A 26,338-nucleotide genomic window follows, 5' to 3' on the forward strand; every position below is an offset into this window, starting at 1 on the left:
TTGTAGTAAATGTGTAAGGAAAAGGAGAGATTTAAATTTGTCCTTTTAGTGGTTATTCATCTTGGTATTTATATGAGTTTTTTGCATGCATGCATGCATGCAATATTTTTTTCTTATCAGAAATTGCAATATGAAATGAAATCACAGAAAAAATATTTCACTCAGCTGTGTATTGTCCACTTTTAAGCTTACTATTAACATTATGATGAGAAAAATAAAATCCTTGTTTCAATAGCATTTGCTTTCCCCAGATGGTTTTTATGCAAAGAAATTGCTATTTGACAGGGTTATGAAAAGTTTAATTTTTCATGCTACTTTCTTTCAGGTGCTGTAATTTAAACTACTTGAATTTACGAAATTGTGAACATCTGACTGACTTAGGAGTTGAATTTATTGTAAACATCTTTTCGTTGGTATCAGTTGATCTCTCTGGAACAGATATCTCTAATGAGGTAAAAAAAAATGACTTCTATTGTTTTCTGTAACACAATCATTTCCATTTTGTAAACAATGGAGAGAACAACAATTATTTGTTTCTTAAATTATTGGATTATAAAGGGTAAGTTGGAAATTTTTTTCTGGAATAGTGATGGTTGAGGTTTTGTAAATCAATGGTTTTGTTTCTACTTCAAAAAATGGCAAAATACAATATTTGCAGGAAAGTCCTGACAGATCAGACTGTTAGATCTGAAATTTGTTTCAACTATGGACATTTGCTCATTGTGAAGATATATTTTAGATGGCTTAAATATATTTTCCTTGTGGATTACACATTCCAAAAGACTACCTTAGTGCTTTTAGATTCAAGTCTTTAGTTCAAAACTGAAATCTAAAAATGGCCTCCTCAATAAAAAATAAGTTTTTAAAAAGTGAAAATAAGAGGGGGAATAAAAATGGCCTCTTTAAATCTATAAAAGGATATATTTTAAGAAACTAATTTCCTGCAGGCTGCTGTAGCTACTCATTAGAGTTGAAACACAGGTCACACCCATCCTATCATTCTAGCACTGCTCCATTCAAAATGAAGATAAATCCAGAGATTTGTCATGTTTCTGAAAGACTTTAATGGACTGCAGTTAGATAATAAATATGCTGGCTTCTCTTGAAATCAGAGCATTAGGAGAGACAGAAGAAGACAACAGAGGTGAGGATCTCTCCCCCATCTGCTTGCTAAATCCCTAGTCACCCCTCAGTCTCATCAAACACCACTGTCTCTGAGGCCTTCTCTGAGAAGTCCTACCGTACAGCAAATACAGCAACTTCTCTGTGTACATCTGCAGCCTCAGTGTTTCCTTTACCATGACCTCTTTCTCACCACATTACTGATACCTGTGTTATACGTCTATCTTTCCCCACACATTCAGTAGGCTCTTTTAAATAAAGAAGTGTGTCTGTTTATTGGTACACTTCTTTCTCTTCTTTAAGAGCGAATTTAGATTTGGCCTCCATTCTGCTAGCTGGTCTCCTCTCCTCTTACTTGGAATGTTGTTGTTGGTGGTGGTTTAGTTGCTAAGTTGTGTCTGACTCTTGCGACTCCATGGACTGTAGCCTGCCAGGCTCCTCTCTCCATGGGATTCTCCAGGCAAGAATACTGGAGTGGTTTGTCATTTCCTTCTCCAGGGGATCTTCGTAACCTAGGAATCGAACCTAGGTCTCTGGCACTGCAGGCAGCTTCCTTACCAACTAAGGAGTGTTGGAGTGTTGTCTAAATGTAGAATGAGATGGGGAGGTTGGGACAGTTACATGTAGTCAACTCATTATGATGAAATCAAGCCTGGTCTTCTCAATGCTGTCTTTTTTGTTTGTTTGTTTTTTTAGTAGTTTTTTTTTTTTTAATAGCTCAAGGACAAAATTACAAACTTTATTAAAATAAATGCAATTTATATTTTCAAGTATAGCCGCTGAGTCAGAGATCATCTGCTGCTGCTGCTGCTGCTAAGTCACGTCAGTCGTGTCTGACTCTGTGTGACCCCATAGACGGGACCCAACAGGCTCCTCTGTCCCTAGGATTCTCCAGGCAAGAACACTAGAGTGGGTTGCCATTTCCTTCTCCAATGCATGAAAGTGAAAAGTGAAAGTGAAGTCGCTCAGTCATGTCCGACTCTTAGCGACCCCATGAACTGCAGCCTACCATGCTCCTCCATCCATGGGATTCTCCAGGCAAGAGTACTGGAGTGGGTTGCCATTGCCTTCTCCTTCAATGCTGTCTTTTGTCCAAGGTGGAATCCCCTGAAGTGTCTGACAGCCCATCTGGTCTTTGGTTTCCTTCCAGGGAAATCCCAGATGTATATTCCCTGTCCCAGCTCCAAGGGCCCCTCAAGTTTTGGGGCTCTTTTGTCATATGTGCCTTGCTCTGGGCCCCTCTGGGTCATCCTGAGGTGTGGGGACTCTGTGAGGTTTTCTTAGGTCCACAGTCCCAGACATCCCCTGCAGATACTGTCCCACTTTTACATCTGGGTGTATTTGTTCTCAGACCCATGCCTCACCCTTCTTACTTTTCTACAGAGTGGCTGACTTATGTCAGTTAGATTCCAGCTGGGTTTGGTGCTTGTAAAGTATCTGTGAACAACAGGAGGCTCAGAAGCAGGGAGAGGCCAGGGTTTTTGTCCACCTTTCCCTGCATTATTATTATCAGCTGCATTTCTTTTGTGATCTACTCCCTTCGGTCAGGATTGTTGTGGTTCCAGTTTCCCACATGACCTTGGACTTTGGGCTGTTAGAAACACTATCTCTTTCCATTGTCCTTCCAGCATAGGCATGGTACTGGCTTCCTGCTACTGCTAATATCTAGATTTTGTCCTTATTCCATTAGGCTCCTAAGGTGTCTAATAACCTATTAGTCAATTTTCTTTCATGATTATATTTCCTCAGTTTCAAACAAGAGTTGTTTTTACTTTCCTCATTAGATTTTAGCTGGTACAATGATGAGCATAGGGAAACTCTGATCCCTTGTTGCTTTTCACAAGCATACAAGGGAAAGATAGAATGAGTTCTCATGTACTCTTATATTCCCAACCTATCAGGAGATAGAGTCCAGGGAGGTCTGGAAGTGGGCCCTGTATCCCAGCATCTCATCCTTTTGCTTCCCTCTGGCTCTCTCTTCCCCTCTTCTTCCAAGCTCCCCTCCTTCCTGCTCTGCTCTCTCCCTTCCCTTCCCCTTTCCCTTCTCTTCTCCTCTCCCCTCTTTCCTTCTTTGCTCCCTGTCTTTTCTCTTGGCATAGATTCTTTATCTAATCTGGGGGTGGAAGACATGTTCCAACTGATTACATGGTTTTTAAAAACGTCATGCTCCAAGTCTTTCAGGGTTTAGAATTTTAAGCTTACAAGTCCAGGATGTTTTTCTACTGTGCTGTTCTGTAAAAACCCTTCCCTGACACATACAAGCAGAAGGCCCAGCTGTTGTCTGAAGGATCACAGGGTAATGAGAAGGATCAAAGCACGTTGTAAATTACATCAAAATATAATTCCACCACAGCACTCCTCACAACCTGAAGTATCTGGTGAACATTTGTTGAATTAATGAAAGGAGGTTTAGATGCTCTATCCTAGTTTTTAGCATTTGCAAAAAAACTCAGTTTTTATTTTCAAAGATCATATATTAAAATTTTTATCAACTGAGGATAAGTATAAAATTTAGGGATATAGCCTCAAGTCCCATTCACTGTTTTTATTTTCTTGTAAAAAAAAAAATTAAACAATCTCCAAAAATACCTGTGGAGAAGAAAGTTAGTTGTTTTCTGCTAGAAGATGGAAAAATTAGTCTTCTGAAGGCTATTGTTTTCTTCCTCCAAGACAGTTAAATTCTGACCTAAGTGGCAAATGACCAACAACGCAAGGTACAACAGCTCTGGAAGCTAACCTCAAACAGTCAAATTAAAATGAGTCAGCCCAGATGTCAAACTGGGCAGCAAACACCAGCCTGGACTATAGGTCTGACGAAGTGCAAATATGACTACAGATTTAACATTTAGGATTTAAACTCTGGAATGTTACAGATATTACGAGAGGTCAAATGTGACCATTTATACCTTTGGGAAGAAATAGATTATGTTTTCTAATAATGATGTTCACTCACGATTCTTTTCAATAGTGAGTTTTCAGTTTGAATCATACTATATATTTAGTTAACAAATATTTATTCTGATTACATTGTGCTCAGTGCCAAGGGTACTGGAATCAGGAAAACAGACCCGGCCCCTCCTCCTAGCCCTTATATTCTAGTGGAAGACAGGTGTGGAACAATGGTCATAAAACGAGATGGGTGCAGGAAACAAACAGAAGGGAAACTTAACCTAAATCAAAGTCAGAGAAGACCTTCTTTTACAAGAGAAGGAGAAGGGGTATGTGGTAAGTCACAGAAACAGCTTGCACAAAGATAAAGAGGTTGAAAGTATGGTGGCATTAAAGACATCTGCACATTTGGATATAGCTTGATTGTGAGGAGAGTAGTGAGAGATGATGTTTGACAGGTAGGCAGGGGCCAGGTCATGAGGGGCCCAGAAGCCACAGTGAATTTGTTCTCTGCCTTGTTGGCAACAGAAGGACATTCAGTATTGTCAATTAGGCCATAAAATATTAAAACTGAAATTTTGAAAAGATCACTCTATCTGCTGGACAGACATGGGAATAATGCACTAGGGCTTCTCTAGTGGCCCAGGCAGTAAAGAATCCACCTGTAATGCCAGAGATCTGGGTTCAGTCCCTGGGTCAGGAAGATCCCCTGGAGAAGGAAATGGCAACCCACTCCAGTATTCTTGCTTGGAGAATCCCATGAACAGAGAAGCTTGGCAGGCTACAGTCCAGGGGGTCACAAAGAGTCAGACATGCCTGAGTGACTAAGCATAAATGGTCAGTGACTGATTAGAAAGCAATAATCCAGGTGAAAAAAATCACTGCAGATGGTTATTGCTGCCATGAAATTAAAAGACGCTTATTCTTTGGAAGGAAAGTTATGACCAACCTAGATAGCATATTGAAAAGCAGAGATATTACTTTGCCAACAAAGGTCCATCTAGTCAAGGCTATGGTTTTTCCAGTGGTCATGTATGGATGTGAGAGCTGGACTGTGAAGAAAGCTGAGTGCTGAAGAATTGATGCTTTTGAACTGTGGTGTTGGAGAAGACTCTTGAGAGTCCCCTGGATTGCAAGGAGATCCAACCAGTCCATCCTAAAGGAGATCAGTCCTGGGTGTTCATTGGAAGGACTGATGCTGAAGCTGGAACTCCAATAATTCGGCCACCTCACGTGAAGAGTTGACTCATTGGAAAAGACCCTGATGCTGGGAGGGATTGGGGGCAGGAGGAGAAGGGGACGACAGAGGATGAGATGGCTGGATGGCATCACTGACTCAATGGATGTGAGTGTGAGTGAACTCTGGGAGTTGGTGATGGATAGGGAGGCCTGGTGTGCTGTGATTCATGGGGTTGCAAAGAGTTGGACATGACTTAGTGACTGAACTGAACTGAACTGAATCCAGATGAAAAATTATGAGGGTCTGTATTAGAGCTAGAACCAGGGAGATGGTAGTAAGGCTGGCACAGCAGATTGAGAGACATTTGGAGAAAGAATCAATGAGAACTAGAGACAGAATGAATATGGAGGTAAGGAAGAGAAGGAGAAAATCAAGGATGATGCCAGATTTTTGGCTTGAATGGCTGTATAAATGGTGGTATCCCTTACTGAGCTGTGTCCTTTCCACAGTGGGAGGAGAAGGATTGCTACAGGTTGGGGAAATAGGCATGTTTAGTTTGAGTCACCTGCAAGACAGCTATACAGAGATGTAGAAGAGCTCTAGAAATAAGCAGGGAAATCAGTGAAATTTACTACTCAAAGGTAGAAGAGCTCTTTAAGGTTGCATGGGTAATGGGCTTTTATGTTTGGAAAATCATGGATGCTCATGAGGAAGTTAATCAGCAAAGAAAAACCTATAGATATTTAGAAATCAAGCAATATATTTAACGAAGAGAACTAATTTAAATGGGGACAGCAAGGAAGAGAATGGTTACTTCAAACTTTATACATTACTTTTACTAATTTTATTGTCTTCAGCCATTCCTTTTTGGAAAAATAGTGCCTAATCTATTACATCATCCAAGAATAAAAGTTGTTTAGGAAGTTATCTAATAAGCATATTTTACAGAAAGAGGAAGGATATCAATTTTCATCTTCCAATATAAAGAAAATAGGGTTTGTAAGTGAAGGAAATAGCTTACTAATATGATGATATTTTACGGTATCTTTAAAAATCTTTAATTTTCTATAGCTTTTTCTTACTGTCTAATTCAGTGGGATATTATTCATTACCTATTACCCCAGAGGATTGTTTGAATATAAGGTTATATTTCCACGTATATGAGAACATGTTTTCTGCTAGTTAGGAGAATTATCATTTACTGAAGACCACAGGATCACCAGTTAGGGCAGTTAAATCTGTTGCTTAGGTTGTCTTAGTCACCACCCATACTTGTTTAAAGGAAAAATGAGTCAGAGCTATGTTCCAGACATATGCTTAGACAGTGGTTTAAGAAGACTCTTTCATTTGCCTGATTTTCAAAATTTTTCACCATCAGCACTAGAAAAATGTTCACCCTAAGTGTCCATTGTGTAGGCCATCTCCTGGCGTCCCCTCACGAGAATGTAATACCCATGAGGCTGAGACTTAATTTTGTTCACTGCTGTTTTCCCAGAATCCTGAGGGGAGTAGATGCTTGATAAATATTCATTGAATGAAGGAACAAATGCTGAGCTCTACAATACCAAATATGAGTAAGATTTGTTCTCTGCAGCTCGATTTGGAAGAGTAAGTGTGACTCATTTAAATATGGTATGGAAGATGGAGGGATAGATGATGCAGAGAAAGGGATCTATTAATTCAGCCAGTCTAACACAAAAGCATGCCTATGCTTGCTTACTCAGGGAACTTTATGCAGCTTAGTACTGCTAGAATATACTGTGAAAAGGAGATGTTACCAATGGAATGTCACGCTATGCCAAGGAGTCTGCCAAGGGCTCCAAAACCATTGCAGATGGTGACTGCATGAAATTAAAAGACACTTGCTCCTTGGAAGAAAAGCTATGACAAACATAGACAGCATATTAAAAAGCAGAGACATCACTTTGTTGGCAAAGGTCCAGTCAAAGTAGTATAGTTTTTCCAGTAGTCATGTATGGATGTGAGAGCTGTACCATAAAGAAGAATTAATGCTGAAGAATGAATGCTTTCGAACTGTGGTGCTGGAGAAGACTCTTGATAGTCCCTTGGACTGCAAGGAGATCAAACCAATAAATACTAAAGGAAATCAACCCTGAATATTCATTGGAAGGACTGATGCTAAAGCTGAAGCTCTAATACTTTGGCCACCTGATGCAAAGAGCTCTAATACTTTGGCCACCTGATGGAAAAGACCCTGATGCTGGGAAAGATTGAGGGCAGGAGAAGGGATAAAAGAGGATAGGATGATTGGATGGCATTACTTATTCAATGGACATGAGTTTGAGCAAACTCTGGGAGAGAGTGAAGGACAGGGAAGCCTGGCATACTGCAGTCCACGGGGTCACAAGGAGTCAGATACAACTTAGCAAATGAACAACAACAAATTCTCTGGGGGATAGATTGGAGGGGAAAGTAGTGGGAGTTATTTCAGTAGTTAAAGAGATGAATTTTTTAACTAGGTCAGAGAGTAGTGGAAAGAACACTGTCAAGACTACTTAGGAGGTAAAACTGAAAGAATTTGGTGACTGACTAGTTGGGGAAGATAAGGGCCTAGAGGTCGAGAGGATAAGAAGGATTCCAAATCTGACTTTGGGTGGATGGAGGTCCTATCTCAAAGAAAGTTAAGTAATGCAGGAAAAGTAACAGGTTTTGAGGGAAAGGCTCAGAAATGAACAGAAATAGCTCCAGAAAGAATGAAGAGGCTGAGCCAGAGAGAAAACAACACCCAGTTGTGGATGTGACTGGTGATGGAAGTAAAGCCTGATGTTGTAAAGAACAATACTGCATACAAACCTGGAATGTTAGGTCCATGTATCAAGGTAAATTAGAAGTGGTCAAACAGGAGATGGCAAGAGCGAACATTGACATTTTAGGAATCAGTGAACTAAAATGGACTGGAATGGGCGAATTTAATTCAGATGACCATTATATCTACTACAATGGGAAAGAATCCCTTAGAAGAAATGGAATAGCCCTCATAGTCAACAAGAGTCTGAAATGCAGTACTTGGGTGCAATCTCAAAAACAACAGAATGATCTCTGTTTGTTTCCAAGGCAAATCATACAACATTACAGTAATCCAAGTCTATGCCCCAACCACTATTGCTGAAGAAGCTGAAGTTGAACAGTTCTATGATGACCTACAAGACCACCAAAAGAAACATGTCCTTTTCATCATAGGGAACTGGAATGCAATAATAGGAAGTCAAGAGATACCTGGGGTAATAAGCAAGTTTGACCTTGGTGAACAAAATGAAGCAAGGCAAAGGCTAACAGAGTTTTGCCAAGAGAACACACTGGTCATACCAAACACCCTCTTGCAACAACACAAGAGATGGCTTTACACATAGACATTATCGATGGTCAATACCGAAATCAGATTGATTATATTCTTTGCAGCCAAAGAAGGAGAAGCTCTATACAGTCAGCAAAAACAAGACCAAGAGCTAACTGTGGCTCAGATCATGAACTCTTTCTTGCCGAATTCAGACTTAAACTGAAGAAAGTAGGGAAAACCATTAGACCATTCAGTTCAGTTCAGTCGCTCAGTTATGTCCGACTCTTTGAGACTCCATGAATCGCAGCATGCCAGGCCTCCCTGTCCATCACCAACTCCCAGAGTTCACTCACACTCACGTCCATCGAGTCAGTGATGCCATCCAGCCATCTCATCCTCTGTCATCCCCTTCTCCTCCTGCCCCCAATCCCTCCCAGCATCAGAGTCTTTTCCAATTCAGGTATGACCTAAATCAAATCGCTTATGATTATACAGTGGAAGTGAGAAATAGATTTAAGGGACTAGATCTGATAGAGTGCCTGATGAACTATGGACAAAGGTTCGTAACATTGTAAAGAGGCGGTGATCAAAACTATCCCCCCCAAAAAAAGAAATGCAAAAAGGCAAAATGGTTGTCTAAGGAGGCCTTACAAACAGGTATGAAAAGAAGAGAAGCAAAAGGCAAAGGAGAAAAGGCAAGATATAAGCATCTGAATGCAGAGTTCCAAAGAATAGCAAGGAGAGATAAGAAAGCCTTCCTAAGTGAACAATGCAATGAAATAGAGGAAAACAACAGAATGGGAAAGATTAGAGATATCTTCAAGAAAATTAGAGACACCAAGGGAACATTTCATGCAAAGATGAACACAATAAAGGATAGAAACAATAAAGGCACAATAAAGGATAGGTATGGACCTAACAGAAGAAGAAGATATTAAGAAGAGGTGACAATAATACACAGAAGAACTATACTAATCATGATGGTGTGATCACTCACCTAAAGCCAGACATCCTGGAGTGCAAAGTCAAGTGGGTCTCAGGAAGCATCACTATGAACAAAGCTAGTGGAGGTGATGGAATTCCATCTGAACTATTTCAAACCCTAAAAGATGATGGTGTGAAAGTGCTGCACTTAGTATGCCAGCAAATTCAGAAAACTCAGCAGTGACCACAGGACTGGAAAAGGTCAGTTTTAATTCCAATCCCAAAGAAAGGCAGTGCCAAAGAATGTTCAAATGACCACACAATTGCACTCATCTCACATGCTAGCAAAGTAATGCTCAAAAGTGCCCCCCCCCTCAAGCTAGGCTTCAATAGTAAGTGAACCATGAACTTCCAAAGGTTAAAGATGGATTTAGAAAAGACAGAGGAATCAAAGATCAAATTGCCAACATCTGTTGGATCATAAAAAAAGGCAAGAGAATTCCAGAAAAACATCTACTTCTTCTTCATTGACTATGCTAAAGCCTTTGACTGTGTGGATCACAACAAAGTGTGGAAAATTCTTCAAGAGATGGGAATACCAGACCATCTCCTGAGAAATCCATAAAGAGATCAAGAAGCGACAGTTAGGACTGGACATGGAACAATGGACTGGTTCCAAATTGGAAAGGAATTTGTCAGGCTGTATATTGTCACCTTGCTTATTTAACTTGTATGCAGAGTACATCAGGCAAAATGCCAGGCTGGATTAAGCACAAACTGAAAGAAATATCAGATTGCCGGGAAAAATATCAACAACCTCAGATATGCAGATGTCACCACTCTGCAGAAAGTGAAAAGGAAATAAAGAGCCTCTTGATGAAGGTGAAAGAGGAGAGTGAAAAAGCAGGCTTAAACCTCACCATTCAAAAAATGAAGATCATGGTATCTGGTCCCATCACTTCATGGCAAACAAATGGGGAAACAATGGAAACAGTGACAGGCTTTATTTTCATTAGCTCCAAATCACTGCAGATGATGATTGCAGCCATGAAATTAAAAGATACTCCTTGGAAGAAAAGCTATGACTAACCTAGACAGCATATTAAAAAGAAGCTGACAAAGGTCCATCTAGTCAAAGCTATGGTTTTTCTAGTAGTTGTGTATGGATGTGAGAGCTGGACTATAAAGAAAGCTGAGTTCTGAAGAATCAATGCTTTTGAATTGTGGTGTTGGAGAAGACTCTTAAGAGTCCCTTGGACTGCAAGGAGATCAAACCAATCAATCCTAAAGGAAACCAGTCCTGAATATTCATTGGAAGGGCTGATGCTAAAGCCGAAGCTCCATACTTCAGCTGCCTGATGAGAAGAGCTGACTCTTTGGAAAAGACCCTGACTCTGGAAAAGACTGAAGGCAGGATGAGAAGGGGACAACAGAAGATGAGATGGATGGATGGCATCACCGACTCGATGGACATGAGTTTGAGCAAGCTCTGAGAACTGATGATAGAGAAGCTTGCAGTGCTGCAGTCCATGGGGAAGCAAAGAGTCAAACATGACTGTGTGACTGAACTGAACTGAACTGTATTAAATATTGGCATGTTTTCCATATTAATTTTACCTGTATATATTATAAGATCATTTCAGATCTAGAAAAAAAATCTCTAAGACTAAGTAATGTATAAGAATAGAAAGAAGCCAGTGTGAGATCTTTAACAATAATTAGTGGTCTAAATATCTCTCAATTCTGTCCCCCTGCCTCCTCTCCATCCCTGCTGTCACTGCCATAGTTCAAGCATCATTCTTCTTACTAACCTCTTTGCCTTAAGCATCACTGTCCTCAATCCATTCTTCACTCTGCTGCAGTGTGATCTTCCAGCATGCAAATCTGAGTCTTTCACTTCTTTGCTCATATATCGTCAGGAGACCTACATTGCTTTCAGTAAAAAATCTAAACAGTCTAGTTTGGGGGACCAAGACTTTCTAAGGTGGTTCCTGCCCACCTATGCAGCCTCACTTCCAGATAACTTCCACCTTCATTTTTAGCTCCAGAGATACAGAACTGATTCTCCTCCAGGTCCTTAGATATGTCTTACTCTTCTTTTCGTCTCACTTCTGTGAGTAATTCTGTCTGTCTGAAACACCCTTTCTTCTTGTCTACCTGCTAACTTCTTGCTCATCCCTCAAGTTTCAGCTGTGTGAAGCTCCCCTGGAATTCCTGGGCAATTCCTGAGCAAAGCTTAGGATCTCCCTTGTGTTTCCACTGTACTTTATAATGTCTTTGATAAAGCAATCAGCTCAATATATTTTTGAGTCACTCAATGTATTTTAATATTTTTTTTCATGCCTGCCTCCTTACAACATTGTAAGACTCTTCAGGGCAGAAGCTGGATTGTCCCAGCTTTGAGATGCCCAGCATAACAACTAATACATAAAAGGTGTGTAAAATATTTGATCAGTGAGTAGTGAGTAAGGGAATGAATGGATCTGGTACCATTTTCTTCCTCTAAACCAAACACAAGATTTTTCAAAATGCCACATCTTCTCAGCTATGATCTGAGCTGGAGTGGGAATGCTTACAGCTGCACATCTTAACCAGATGATATGCTTTCAAGAGACCACCCATCTGCATGGAACACAAACACAAATAAAGGCTGAGGTTTAGTGCACAGCAGCTCCTAAAGCGGGAAGCACAGGAAATCACTTGAGATTTAAGAAACAGAAAGAAGAGGAGTTAAAAGAAAGCAGAATAACTCAGAGATAAATGGATTTGCCTTGGATTACAAACAACAACAACAACAGCAAAACACACACACACACACATAAGAAGTTTGCCCTATTGAACTTTTTCCTATGGAGCTGGACCTTTCTTTAGTCCATTCTAGGCCCCTGTTCACAGCCAGTGGCCCTGTATGAATCTGCTGGTCCCATCACTAGCAATAGTGGTTTTCCTCATACAGCTTCCAGTCAATTTTCTCCTGTTTCCAGAAAAATGCCTACTAAAATCATCACAAAAAAGAAGTGACCAAAAAAAAAAAAAAAAAAAAAAGAAGTGACCAACGTGAGCTTGTCACTTCCCTCCAGGAGAATCTTTGGTTGATGTAACTTTCCTCTCAACCTCCACCAGGTAGGAGGCATGTAGACACAAGGTGACTTACTCTATTTCCAGGAAACAGAGATGCTTATTTTCTTTCCTTCACAAACATATAGAGGACCTATTTCTGTGTATTGACCAAAGCCTGCTTTCCTTTAGACTTGTAGGTTGGTAAAATAGGTTGGAAAGGTTGGCATATTTTAAAAAGTATGGTTACAAAATCCATACTAATAAGTAAATAGAAATAAAAATAATTAAAAAGAAAAGGCAAATTATTTTTACAAAATTGTAACTGCTAACCAGAGTGTAAAAGATCACTTTTGAGGTTAAAGATATATTTTCATGGACAGTGTACAAGATAGTGTTATCAGTGATTTTAGAAAGAGGATGTGTTAATCGAGATAAAACGTATTTTCAGACAAAAGTTTTGTTCTTCATTCTTAAAAGAATGTGTAAGCAATACTGAATACAGTGACTGCTTCAGAAAGAAACATATTAAATGTAAACAATGATTCACACAATTACAAACCTGTAAGTTGCTCAGTTGTGTCCAACTCTGCAACCCCATAGACTGTAGCCTGCCAGGCTCCTCTGTTGATGGGATTTTCCAGGCAAGAACATTGCAGTGGGTTGCCATTCCCTTCTCCAGGGGATCTTTCCAACCCAGGGATTAAATCCAGGTCTCCTCATTGCAGGCATATTTTTTACCATCTGAGCCACCAGAGAAGCTGCACAATTATAAAGGGAAATAGATTCCACTCAAGAATTATGACAGTATACTAGCAAGATAAGAGAAAATTAGGTTCATAAAAATAGATAATTTTATAAATAGACTACTCATTCATTCACAAATACTTATTCATTGTCAGCTGTGTGTCAAAGGCTATGAAAGCGTCTAGGAGTACTAAACTTACAGACACACTCCTGGTCTCAAGGTATAGCCTAGTGACAAAAGAATACCACCAAGAGTAACAGTACTACATGGCTAAAAATTAGTAAAAGCAGGAATTCAGAGTGTGGCTTTACATCCTCACTGTTGTCACTACACTATGAGAACTCAGGCAAGTTACTTAACCTCTCTGTGCCTCCATTACCTTCTCTTTAATGCAGTAGTTATAATATTACTTTCCTCATAGTGTTGTGAAGACTTGCAAACTGCTTAACCTAAGTATATGCTGCTGCTGCTGCTAAGTCGCTTCAGTCATGTCTGACTCTGTGCAACCCCCATAGACGGCAGCCCACCAGGCTCCTCCATCCCTGGGATTCTCCAGGCAAGAACACTGGAGTGGGTTGCCATTTTCTTCTCCAGGGATCTTCTTGACCCAGGGATTGAACCCAGGTCTCCTGCATTGCAGGTAGACTCTTATCGTCTGAGCCATCTGGGAAGCCCCAGGACTATCCAGTCCAAGAAAGGACTGCTGCTGCTGCTGCTGCTAAGGCGCTTCAGTCGTGTCCGACTCTGTGTGACCCCATAGACGGCAGCCCACCAGGCTCCCCTGTCCCTGGGATTCTCCAGGCAAGAACATTGGAGTGGGTTGCCATTGCCTTCTCCAATGCATGAAAGTGAAAAGTGAAAGTGAAGTCACTTAGTCATGTCTGACTCTTAGCGACCCCATGGACTGCAGCCTACCAGGCTCCTCCGTCCATGGGATTTTCCAGGCAAGAGTACTGGAGTGGAGTGCCATTGCCTTCTCCAATGTAAGTATATGGCACATGGTAAATTAGCAATAATTTATCAGACCTATGACATAATGAGGTAGATTTGCTGTTATGGAGTTATGTGCACCGCACTGCATCTTGGCAGCAAGAATGAGCTGGAAGGTGAGTGGTTCTGTCTCTATTGTCTCTGTGGTGGAGTCAGGAGATGGTCTTCAGCTTTTGAGGTGCAGCTAAGAGCTTTGGTAGGGGTTTGTAAGTTGAAGAAAAGACGAGCATTCTAGTGAAGGAAGAAGCAGGGAGGAAGGCATGGAGACATGAGAGAGGGTTATGAGTTGGGGATCCATAAGTGCCTTTGTATTGTCAGGGCATGGCCGGAGATAGAGGATGTGGCAGGAGATGAGGCTGGAGAAGGAGGCGGAGGATAGAATGAATATGGCCTTGGGTGCCTTGCAAAGTGATTCAGACTATGTGCTATATACAAAGGGAGCCAATGCAAAACTCAGAGTAGGACTCAAAAGGATTTGTGTACAGAGACATAACAGTGAGGAAGATCTATTTAAGAAGGATGAGCTTTTGCGATGACGGCTTAAATAATGAGGTTCTGACCATGGAGGCAGAAGAGGCATGTATGAGATATTTAGAGGTAGTGTAGGTAGGGCTTGTGGTTGATTAACTGGATATGCAGAGCAGTGGGTCAAGGAGTAAACACAGATAAAATCCAGGTTTTTATTTGACCAGTTGTTGACATAGCAGTATCATTACCAGGAAAAGAAACAAGAGAAGGATTAGGACTAGGACACAAGATGCTGAATTCTATTTCAACATATTTCAATTCAGTACCAGGACACTTCTCTCCAGACTAAGAGCTCTTTTTGTCCTGGTTGACAGATAGAAGACAGAGACTCATTTGACTTCAGAATCTTCACTTTTGTCTGTTTTGTTTCTCAGTACATCTGACAAGTAATCATAGGCCTTAGGTATATTATAATATAAGCAGAAAATTTACACAAAAGATTTTCAACAACACCTTCTAACTCTATCCCCTCTATTACAATAACTTATATCCCATTTTATCCTCAAAAAAAGCAACAAGAAAGGAGGCTTCCTATGTTTTCTGTTAGGGACCTTTTGTTCTTTACAGATTTATCATGATCTACCCCTCCAATGGTAGATCTACACCTTCAGTGGACTTCCCTGGTGGCTTAGACGGTAAAGTGTCTGCCTACAACGCAGGAGACCCGGTTTTGGGTCTCGATCACTGCTCGATCCCCGGGTTGGGAAGATCCCCTGGAGAAGGAAATGGCAACCCACTCCAGTACTCTTGCCTGGAAAATCCCATGGACAGAGGAGCCTGGTAAGCTAGAGTCCATGGGGTCACAAAGAGTTGGACATGATTGAGCAACTTCACTTTTCACAACTCCAATAATTACATCAAAATTGTCAGTCATCCTAGACTCGTGTGTACCACATTCCATCTTATTTCTTAGGATGTGTTTTCCAACATCCTGTAATCAGATACTAAATATCTTAAGTTGTATGGATTATATTTATAGATTTCCCAGGTAGAGAAATCTAGGCGCTATAGAGTCATACATACATGGAAAACAAACTACGGTTACCAAAAGGGATAGCGGGGCAGAGGGGTGATAAACTAGGAGTTTGGGATTAACATATACATACTACTATATATAAAATAGGTAAACAACAGGACCTACTCTATAACACAGGGAACTAAACTTAGTATCTTAAAAACCTATTATGGAATGAATCTGAAAAAGGCTATATATTCACATTGCTGTACATTTGAAACTAATACAATATTATAAATTAACTATATTCAATTAAAAAAAGATTAAAACAAAGAGAGAGTCATAAAAGTTGTAAAATGCAGAGAAAGGAACAATGTACTTAATTAAGTTGAAGAAAAGTCTACCATGAGTTATTCAACTTTAACCAGACTTCTTGCTTAAACCAGAAGAAACAGTAGGAAGAACTCATTAAACACTGTGGTTTCCAGTTTGAATACTAGTCCTTTGAAAGTAACAGTGCTAAGTTTCAGGTGCTTATGGCACGTTCAGGTGTCTAATTTAAAAATTCTGTAGCTCAGAAGAGAGATCTGGGCTAGCTGTATAGAAGGCTGAGGTGCCTGAAGTTATGGATGAGAGACAGAAGAAGAGAGGTCAACTTCAAAGCTCCAGGGAACTCAGATACTTACTGGGTGGATTTGGAAGATAAACCCACAAAGGAAGCTGAAAATGAACACCCAGAGCAGTAGATAAGGAAAGAGTTTGGAGTGATGTCATGGGAACTAAGGGAAGTGATGTTTCAGAAAGCAAGGTTGAACTTCACAGATGGACCAAGTAACATGAAGACAGAGAAGGATATATTAATTTCTGTTAAACAAAATTGTTCATATACATACATACTTGTATATGTTAACATACAAAGCTTAATATTTTGCTTGAATATTGGTGTTTTTGTGCTGTTACAGTTTATTTGGAACAGACAGTAAACTCCCCAGAACTGTTGTGGGTCTCGTAAAGGAAATATGCATGGTGTTAATACTTTATATAATTCTTTGTTGATATGTGTAAGAATTTAATAATGCACCCATGTATTGTTTTTTTTTACCCCAAGTTATTCTAAATTACTTTAGATATTGAGACATTTTATTTACTGATTCACTCATTCTTTTTTCCTCCTTCTTTTGGTACTTAATTATCTAGTCCCTACTATATTTAAGGCAGTAATTCTAGGTTTCAGTGTAGAAACAGGAATAAGACCAGAAACCTGCCCCAAAGTTTTTACTAACCTTTCTCCCCCTCAAATCCTCCCTTCTTTGAACATGATATTTTCTTGTTGTTTTGGTCACTTGATTTCCCAATAAGTTGTAGTAATTTTTATTGCTATCAACTAAAAAAAAATGGCATCACTGACTCAATGGACGTGAGTCTGAGTGAACTCCGGGAGTTGGTGATGGACAGGGAGGCCTGGCGTGCTGCGGTTCACGGGGTCACAAAGAGCCAGACACGACTGAGTGGCTGAACTGACTGAACTGAACTGAAAAAAATAAGTAGGCTGGCCTTACTTATACTCATTCATTAATATTGGCTGTTTTAATTTCAACAAAAAATAGATGTACATTATAACTTTATTGCTATTTGATTTTGCATTTAAAAAATTCTAGCAATATAATTTCCCCCTATATTTATCATTGTGATTGTATTTTTTCTTATGTGAATTTTATGTTTATATTCTTTAGTCATTTATATGTTGGGGGTCTCAATATTTCTGCCAACTTGTATGAACTCCTTGCAATAATGTAGTTATTAATCACTTGTCATATTTTCATATTTTTACCATACCTTTATAAAGGCTTATCTCATAACTATGGAAGAGAGGCTTGTATTAGTGTTTTAATCTTGAAAGTCTACAAGCTATACTTATAAAGAATATTCAAGAAAAAATGAATTAAAAGTTGGACAAACTATGCAATCTTATGTAATTTTATATAATTTTTTTCTACAGACTTTCTTTAATCAAAGCAGAACAGGTTATAAAATTTATCTATGCTTACTTACTGTTCTGGTGTGCCTTATTAAACTGTTGACAGTTCCCAAATTGAAACATACAATAAACAAGGGTGGTTTGTGGCATTGTGGCTATTAGATAAGTTACATTACATTTTATTCTAATGTTAGTATTCTATAATACCTAGACTTTTTCTGAAAGCACTGTCTCTCAGAAAAAAAAAGCCACATCCAATTTGTAAAGACTAAATCTTTCAGATTGTGAAACTGATTAACAAGGTTTCATACAATTCAATTTCATATATAAAACTTGGTTCTTTTTAAATTATAATCTAATGTTTATAGTCTTATAATGGGGCAAAATACTGATGTTTTTTATTTTCTTCAGTGTGTCATCTTTTGCCAACAAACAACATAATTACATTAAGCAAAAGAGTAACTCCATTTTGTAAACACACTTAACAGGAATGTGGGAAAATTAAAACACTGTTTGTCTGTTAAAATAAACATTATCAAAAAGATAAGAAATAACAAGTGTTGGTGAAAATGCAGAGAAAATGGGCCATCTGTGCACCTTTGATGGGAATGTAAATTGGAGTAGCCACTACGGAAAACAGTATGGAGGATCCTTAAAAAATTGAAAAAAGAACTATCATATGATCTAGCAATTCTATTCTGAGTATTTATCCAAAGGAAATGAAAATAGTAATTTAGAAAGATATATGTACCCCCCTGTTCATTGCAGCATTATTTACAATAGTCACAATGTGGGAGCAACCTAAGTGTCCATTGATGGATGACTGGATAAAGAAAATGTGGTCTATACATATGTGTGTGTGTGTTTGTGTGTGTGTGTGTGTGTGTGTGTGTGTGTGTGTGTGTATCTAGCCGTAAAAAAGAAGGAAATCTTGCCATTTGTGACAACATGGATGGATCTTTAGGGTATGATGCCAAGCGAAATGTCAGACAGAGAAAGATAAATTACCACATGATCTCAATTATATGTGGAATCTTAAAAAACATCATAGATGCAGAAAATAGACTGGTAATTGGCAGAGGTGGGGTTAAGGCTGTGGGCAAAATGGGTGAAGGGGGACAAAAGGTATAAGCTTTTAGTTATAAAATAAATAAGTCATGGTATATAATATACAGCATGGTGATTACAGTTAATAATAATGCACTGTATATCTGAAAATTGCTAACAGAGGAGATCTTAGAAGTTCTCATGACAAGAAAAAAACTGGAACTATATATGGTGACAGATTTTAAAGAGACTTATTGTGATGATCAATTCACAATATATACAAATATTGAATCACTCTGTGGTATACCTGAAACTAATATAATGTTAATTATCTCTCAATAAAAAAGGTTGTTAATAAGTGACACAAAAAATTAAGTGGGACAGTTAATTGTTATGTCTAAAATAATCTTTTATTCAAAGTACTTCCCAAATTATTTGGCAGGGAGTAAGAGAAAGAATAATGGAAAAAAAGGTTTAAATAAATACCAGATTCTACATTCAGAAGGAAAGGCAGAATCAGAAAACTCAATATTTTTGCAACTCTCAACAAAATGACTGATTTAGGCAAGGATCATCAATTAATGCTCAAATCATTGACTGAAAGGATGTTGAGAAACAGGGAACTCATGTGGTCTCAAAGGATCACATCATGGATTATTTATTAAATAAGTAGGAAAAATACAGTTCTAATGAAACAGCACCTAGGTAGTAGTTTTGCAGAAAATGTTTACCTAGAAGCCAATCATAAGGAACAATCAGAAAAATCCAGAATGTAAGATATTTTATTTAATGGCTGGCCTGGGATTCTTGAAAGGTAAAATTTAAAGAAAGAAAAAGAAAGGCTAAAGAGACATGACAACCAAATGCAATGCATGAACTCTGGGGATTGGATAAAAAGAAAATCTGAATACTGACTCTATATTATATAGTATGGTACTACTGCTAATCTTAGGTATCATATTATATATACAGAGGACTATATAGCTACATAGGGAAGTGTCCTAGGAAGATGCATATAGAATATTTAGAGGCAAAGCATCATGATATCAGAGACTTATTTTCAAATGGTCCATGCTACACATATGAATTTAAAAAAATATATATATATATATGTGTGTGTATATATATATATTCCCTGGTAACTCAGTGGTAACGAGTCTGCTTGTTAATGCAGGAGGTGCAAGATACACGAGTTTGATCCCTGGGTCAGGAAGATCTCCTGGAGAAGGAAACGGCAACCCACTCCAGTATTCTTGCCTGGAAAACCCCATGGACAGAGGAGCCTGGCAGGCTACAGTCCATGGGGTCACAAAGAGTTGGACAGGACCTAATGACTGAACAACAACAGCAACATATACACATAGAAAACTATATTCTTACATAAATATAAAGGATATGTAAGTGTTCATTATACCATTTTTTGAACTTGTCTATAGATTTGAATGTTTTCAAAATAAAGAGTTGGGGGAGGTATGTTTTCTGTTTACGTCAGTGATAGTCTAAGGCTGGAGTAGTATGACTCAGTCATACAGTAAGTGCACACAAACACACATACTACTTCAACATTTGGTAACTAGTTCATTGCTGATGTGTATCTATATCAGCTAAACAATCCAGATGTAAAACCAGGGGGAAAAAGAATAGTTTTAAAGGCTTTGTCTGCTCCCAGCTATCTGGTGTACACGCATGTCTTCCTGGCAGTGTGCAGTATTCCCTCCTACTACTCCCAGTGACCCCAGACTGAACTACTTCCCAAACAACTCACACTTTCCAAATAAAGCCTTTGTTCATGCTGCTTTCTCAGTCTGAAACACGGTTCCTATTACTTTACTTGTCAAAATCTTACCCAGTCTTTAAGGCTTAATTCAAATTCTTCTTCCTCCATGAAAGTTTCTTCTAGACTCACACCTCCTCCTTCCAACTAAAATAAATCACTCCCTGCTCTGTGGTCCCTATACCTCTTTTGAAACACATCCTCATTCCTTTTTGCATTATTGTCATTTATTCCCTGTAAGAGGAAAAGTTTTGTTTAATAGTGTTGCATAGGATAACGTCTATATTCCAGAATAATGCTCAAGGCCCTCATGATGTGGTGCCTGCTTCCTTTCAAATCTTAAGTCTTGACACTCCATTCTATAGACATGATACCGGAGCTATGCGTGTTTAGTCATTCAGTCATGTCTGACTCTTTGAAACCCCATGGACTGTAGCCCTCCAGGCTTCTCTGTCCATGGGATTTCCCAGGCAAGAATACTGGAGTTGGGGGATGGGGAGAGAGGTGGGAAGGCAGTTTGGGGGAGGAGGGGGCATATGAAGATCTATGGCTGATTCATGTTGATGTATGGCAGAAACCATCAAAATTTTATAGAATAATTATCCTCCAATTAAAATTAAAAATAATACAGCAATGGGTTGCCATTTCCTACTCCAGGGGATCTTCCTGACCCAGGGATCAAACCCTCATCTCCTGCATTGGCAGGTAGATTCTTTACCACTGAGCCACCTGAGAAGCCATCAGAGCTATAATATAAGTCAATTTTCCACCAGGGACTCCTGATCCCTCAATTCCATGGCCTGTTGAGGAGACAAGTGCTCCCCAGGATACCTATGAATTCCTAAGGCCTTGTATTCTCATATAATCTGCAATGCTAGTGACTTCTCCAGGCTACCACATATTTGCTTTCCTCTGCATTTTAACTGATTACAAATTTTAGTCCCTTCTAAGTTTTGGCAAAATAAAACAGAACCTTTCCTGCAAAGCATTCTTGAGTTTGGCTTACTTTTGAAAGAGATGAAGGAGGATTTACATTCTCATTATACTACAAATTTCCTGGAAATTTAAGTATCCACTTTCCTTCTTATTTTTGTCTTATCTTCCCACTTTCCTCTTTCCATCCCTCCCAGAAGTAAAAGTTTGGCACAGCCAACTCCCAGGACTCCTCCCTCAAACAATTAACAAGGAATTAGACAAAACAAAAACAAAACCTTGTAGTTCCTTCCTAAGAGAAATTCTTTGACCAGCTTTTCATATAATTTTTAAAAAATCCATGTAAATCTAATCATGCCATACTATACAGTTTCATACATACACCATACTGTTTCATACTTTAATGCTTTTGCGCATTCCGCTCCTTCAGCCTGGAACGTTCTTCCCTCTGTAGTTTACTTGGCAAATTATACTTCCCCACTCATGACTCTCCCCCATAACTCTCCCCCAATCTTCTCTAATCCAAAATAGTGGCTTCATCTTTCCTCTTTGGTTTAATCACTGTGCACAATATTTACCTTCACAGGATTGTAGCAATCTATTTTAAATATGTCTTCAATGCCAGACTATGGACTCCTTGAGGGTAGACACTGCACCTCACTGACTTTTATACTCCCAGCTTCTATCCCAGAGTCTGATCAATATCATACATGCTAATTAAATATTTATCAGATGAATAATAAATTAAAAATGAATGAATTTTCTCTAGACCTGAGAATCAAGACTTCTAAGGTATAAAGAAAGACTGTAAAATGTTGGAACCATCATTTGGTTCAGAGAACACCTTCTAATTTGGAGCATTTATAAATTTCAGTGCCAAGGCTTATTATCTGTCCATAGTCTGTTAAATGTCATACTTAGCAAGTATACTTCATTATAGTTCACTTAAAAATTTTCTAACATGGTCTACATAGAAGCAATAAAAAGTGAAAACTTCAGAGAAACTATTTAGAGATAGTTTCATAAAACACATTCCACATAGAATAATAAAACATGTTTAACTTTCATGCATTGGAGAAGGAAATGGCAACCCACTCCAGTGTTCTTGCCTGGAGAATCCCAGGGACGGAGGAGCCTGGTGGGCTGCCGTCAATGGGGTCGCACAGAGTTGGACACGACTGACGCGACTTAGCAGCAGCAGCAGCTATTATCAAGCATAGGGCAAAGAGGAAAACTGCATCGCTTACTTGATATTTTTGTTCAAACAATTTAGTTTCTGTTGGGAGAGTATCTAAATTCCTATTCTTTTAACGTGAATAAAACAGCATCCACATCTGGAACCCAGACCACATGTGATGGCTTCACAGAGTTTGCCCATTCTTTGTTTTGAAACAATGAGACAGAAAATATAATGTGTTCCTAGGAAAGGAATCCACATTTGCAATGAAATGAAAAGAATAAATGGGGTCATTTTATTTTTGTGTGGCGTACAGAACTGTTAAATGAAATTAGAAATTGTAATTTAACAGTGACTTCAATCAAGCAGAATTTCAAGTACTCGTCTCTTTGATATGCATTTTGTTTTTGAAAAATAAAAGGCCTAATATTTAAATTGGTTAAAAAAAAACCCAGCATATAATACTTGCATGACCCATTTTCAATTATAGTCCAAATGTGGTTTTTCTGATTAAAAGGTAAATCAGTCCTGAAAATAAAATGTAAAAAGGACAAATCAGATAACATTTCCAGAATTTTTCCCTGCCAGCCAGCTCTGGGACCATAAAAGGAGGAGAAACTGCTCTAGTCTACATAGTCTAGGAAGCATATCTAGGAAATAGAAAAGTAACATGATCCTGAATGCAAAACAGAAGGATGGCATTTATAAGGCACAATAGCCAGTTCCTTAACTGAATGTTGTACCAGTTTAGGAGAATAGGTACTGAGAAATGGGCCAGCCAATGAAAGTGAAAGCGAAAGTGAGTCGTTCAGTTGTGTCTCTTTGCCACCCCATGGACTACAGCCCATCATGCCCCTCTGTCCATGGAATTCTCCAGGCAAGAAAATTGGAGTGGGTTGCCAGTATTTTCCAGGGGATCTCCCTGACCCAGGGATTGAATCCGGGTCTCCTGAATTGCAGGCAGATTCTTTATCATCTGAGCATCAACAAAACCACACATTAAAAAAGTGAAGGGCTGAAAGTGAAATCCATTTTTTTAAAATAAAAAGAAACAAAACCTTTAGCCTGAAAAGAGAAACGAACTACATTCTAAAGGAGATCAGTCATGGGTGTTCTTCGGAAGGAATGATGCTAAAGCTGAAACTCCAGTACTTTGGCCACCTCATGCGAAGAGTTGACTCATTGGAAAAGACTCCAATGCTGGGAGGGATTGGGGGCAGGAGAAAAAGGGGATGACAGAGGATGAGATGGCTGGATGGCATCACTGACTGACTTGATGGACGTGAGTTTGAGTGAACTCTGGGAGTTGGTGATGGACAGGGAGGCCTGGCATGCTGCAATTCATGGGGTCGCAAAGAGTCAGACACGACTGAGCTACTGGACTGAACTGAACTGAACTGAGTGAATAATTATCTGTCTATGGGCCTTTACATAAAGATGTGTTTCTTCTCCCTCCAAGCAATTAAATATAAAAAAATAGCTAAAGATTTTCAGATTTTAGGCTAAACATAAATAAGAATTTATTGATAAATAGATTCATTAGCCACATGAAGTGTTTTCAAATAAAATAAAGCTGTAAACTTAGGCAACTGAAGATTTCTTTACATTGATTCATGTAACATTTACCTGAAAACAGGAGGCAAGATAAGAAATTTTCTGGTTCTAGGATTTGTAATACTTTTTGTAAAACGTTAGAGATAACCTGAAAATTTTATTTAATAATGTTGCCTAACCAAAGTGATTGTATGATTAAGTCTAAAGAAATATAAAACAGAAGCTATATATTTTTAGTTTGCATAAACTGTTGTTATCTTATTGGAAATACACCTTCTATACTAATGTATCATCAAATAATCTTTATATTAAACATTTTTAGGGTTTGATGACACTTTCCAGACATAGAAAATTAAAGGAACTTTCTGTGTCTGAGTGTGATAAAATCACCGATTTTGGAATCCAGGTAAGATAATTATGTTTTTTTTCGTTGTTACTTTTAAAGAATTAAGATTGAAAATTAAGTGCAAATTGAATAACCTTTGTGGGTAACAATAGGGAAAAAAAAAAGAAGCGTAATGAAACCAATAATACGTATGTGATCTTGGTTGAGCCAGGATCAACTCTGCCTTTAGTCAGGTCTCCACAGCCCGAGGTGATTGAGAGGATTTGCTTTCCCATGTTTTCCTGTCTACTCTCTCCCTTCCAGATGTCAGACTCATAGGATAGACAGGGATAGGTTGACATTTTATTTGGAGAATAATGAACTGCAATGTGGTAAAAGTCTTCTCATATTAAAATAGAAATGTTCTGTAGAAAGAAATGTTGTATCATCTAACCATGAGAATTGGGGGAGTCTGAAAAATTACACCAGGTACTTAACAATTAGGGACTAAGCTATTCAAACATAATTGGTAGCATACTTTGCCAGGATGGAAAGCATGAGATAAGTAATTGGATAAGATAAATGATTATATGCTTAAATGGTACTTTAAGAACTCATGAGAAGTAAATTTCCTAGACTTGCTGTTGAGTGATAGGAAGTCATAAAGTAGTTATTGTGAGCAAGCCACACATGGTGTTTATCACAACATTAAGCATCTCAATTTGCTGTTAAAAGAAGACAACTGAAATCATATATCATACTTGTATTGAACTAGGGCAAAATCTGGTTACTGATTAGTAAAAGACTGGAAGATAGCATTTTTAAACAGAACTAATAATCTAGGAATGTGGAAACTGTTAAATGCATTGGAAACCCCATTTAAAGTATCCTGAGAGTTCAGAAACCCCAGTATTTGTGAAAATCTGGGATTAAACTCAGAAAAATAATTTAAATACAAACTCTTATTGACATAAAAGAAATCATCTCACATGTAGAAAGATAATGCAAATATTAGCTGAAAAGTCCACCAGAGTGTGGCGACCTGAAGTTAAGCTGTGTTCCATAAATTTGAAATGAAATTTTCAAGAAGTTCTAGCATAACTAATAGGAGAGTGTTAAAACATTATATGAACTGTTTTGGGCTACAGAGAGTGCCAGGTCAAATGGTGTTCTAGACTTTAGCATAGAATTTCACCATTCTGAAGCTGAAGGGATCTTAGAATCACCTAAACCATCTCTGTAATTTTACAAGTGAGGAAACTAAGGCCCAGAGGGCTTAAACAGTCCAAAGTCCTATGCCTTCTCAGCAAACTAATCTAATTTTACAGAAATGAAGAGTAGAAACACAGAACTGCTGTTCTAAATGGTTGATGGTCAACATAACCTAGTGGGAAAAATTGTTTTTCAACGATTTTCACTGTACTTCATTGTATCGGGACAATGTAATGGTACTGAACAGGAGAATGTAACACTGATAAGAAGTCTCCTTTAAAAAGAAGGGAAGGGAAAGAAAAAAAAAAAAGTCTCCTTTAGTAGGCAATAATGTCAAACAATGTGAATTTCTCCCAGTTTCAGATCCTGGTTGCCAAATTTCTAGCCGGTTCCTAAGAAATCTACCTAGTAGTACGTTCAACTGTATAAAGAGGTAAAAAGAACAAACACTTTTTCAAAGCAAAGATCCCAGAGAGGACCAACAACTTGCATAGGGCAAGACTGTAACTCTACAATAACAAAAGGGGTTATAATGCGTGTAACCTACTAGAAGAAAAAGCCAACAGGTTCCTCTAAGGTTAAATAAACCATGATTTATGTATTGCAGTTCATTTAAGGATTAAACATGAATTTACATAAAACTTTAT

The 26,338-nt window shown here is 38.5% G+C and overlaps 1 protein-coding gene across 1 annotated transcript in view; it reads left to right on the top strand.

The window, feature by feature from the left end:
- The window catches only part of FBXL13 (F-box and leucine rich repeat protein 13), a 196,874-nt gene that overhangs the window by 137,792 nt on the left and 32,744 nt on the right, over positions 1 to 26,338 (top strand). The window contains exons 15-16 of the mRNA XM_013963219.2: positions 326 to 452; positions 24,477 to 24,560. Coding sequence (XP_013818673.1) covers positions 326 to 452; positions 24,477 to 24,560 — 211 coding nt within the window. The remainder of the gene's footprint in view (positions 1 to 325; positions 453 to 24,476; positions 24,561 to 26,338) is intronic.

Source organism: Capra hircus, chromosome 4, assembly GCF_001704415.2.
Source record: "Capra hircus breed San Clemente chromosome 4, ASM170441v1, whole genome shotgun sequence".
Lineage (NCBI taxonomy): Eukaryota > Metazoa > Chordata > Mammalia > Artiodactyla > Bovidae > Capra > Capra hircus.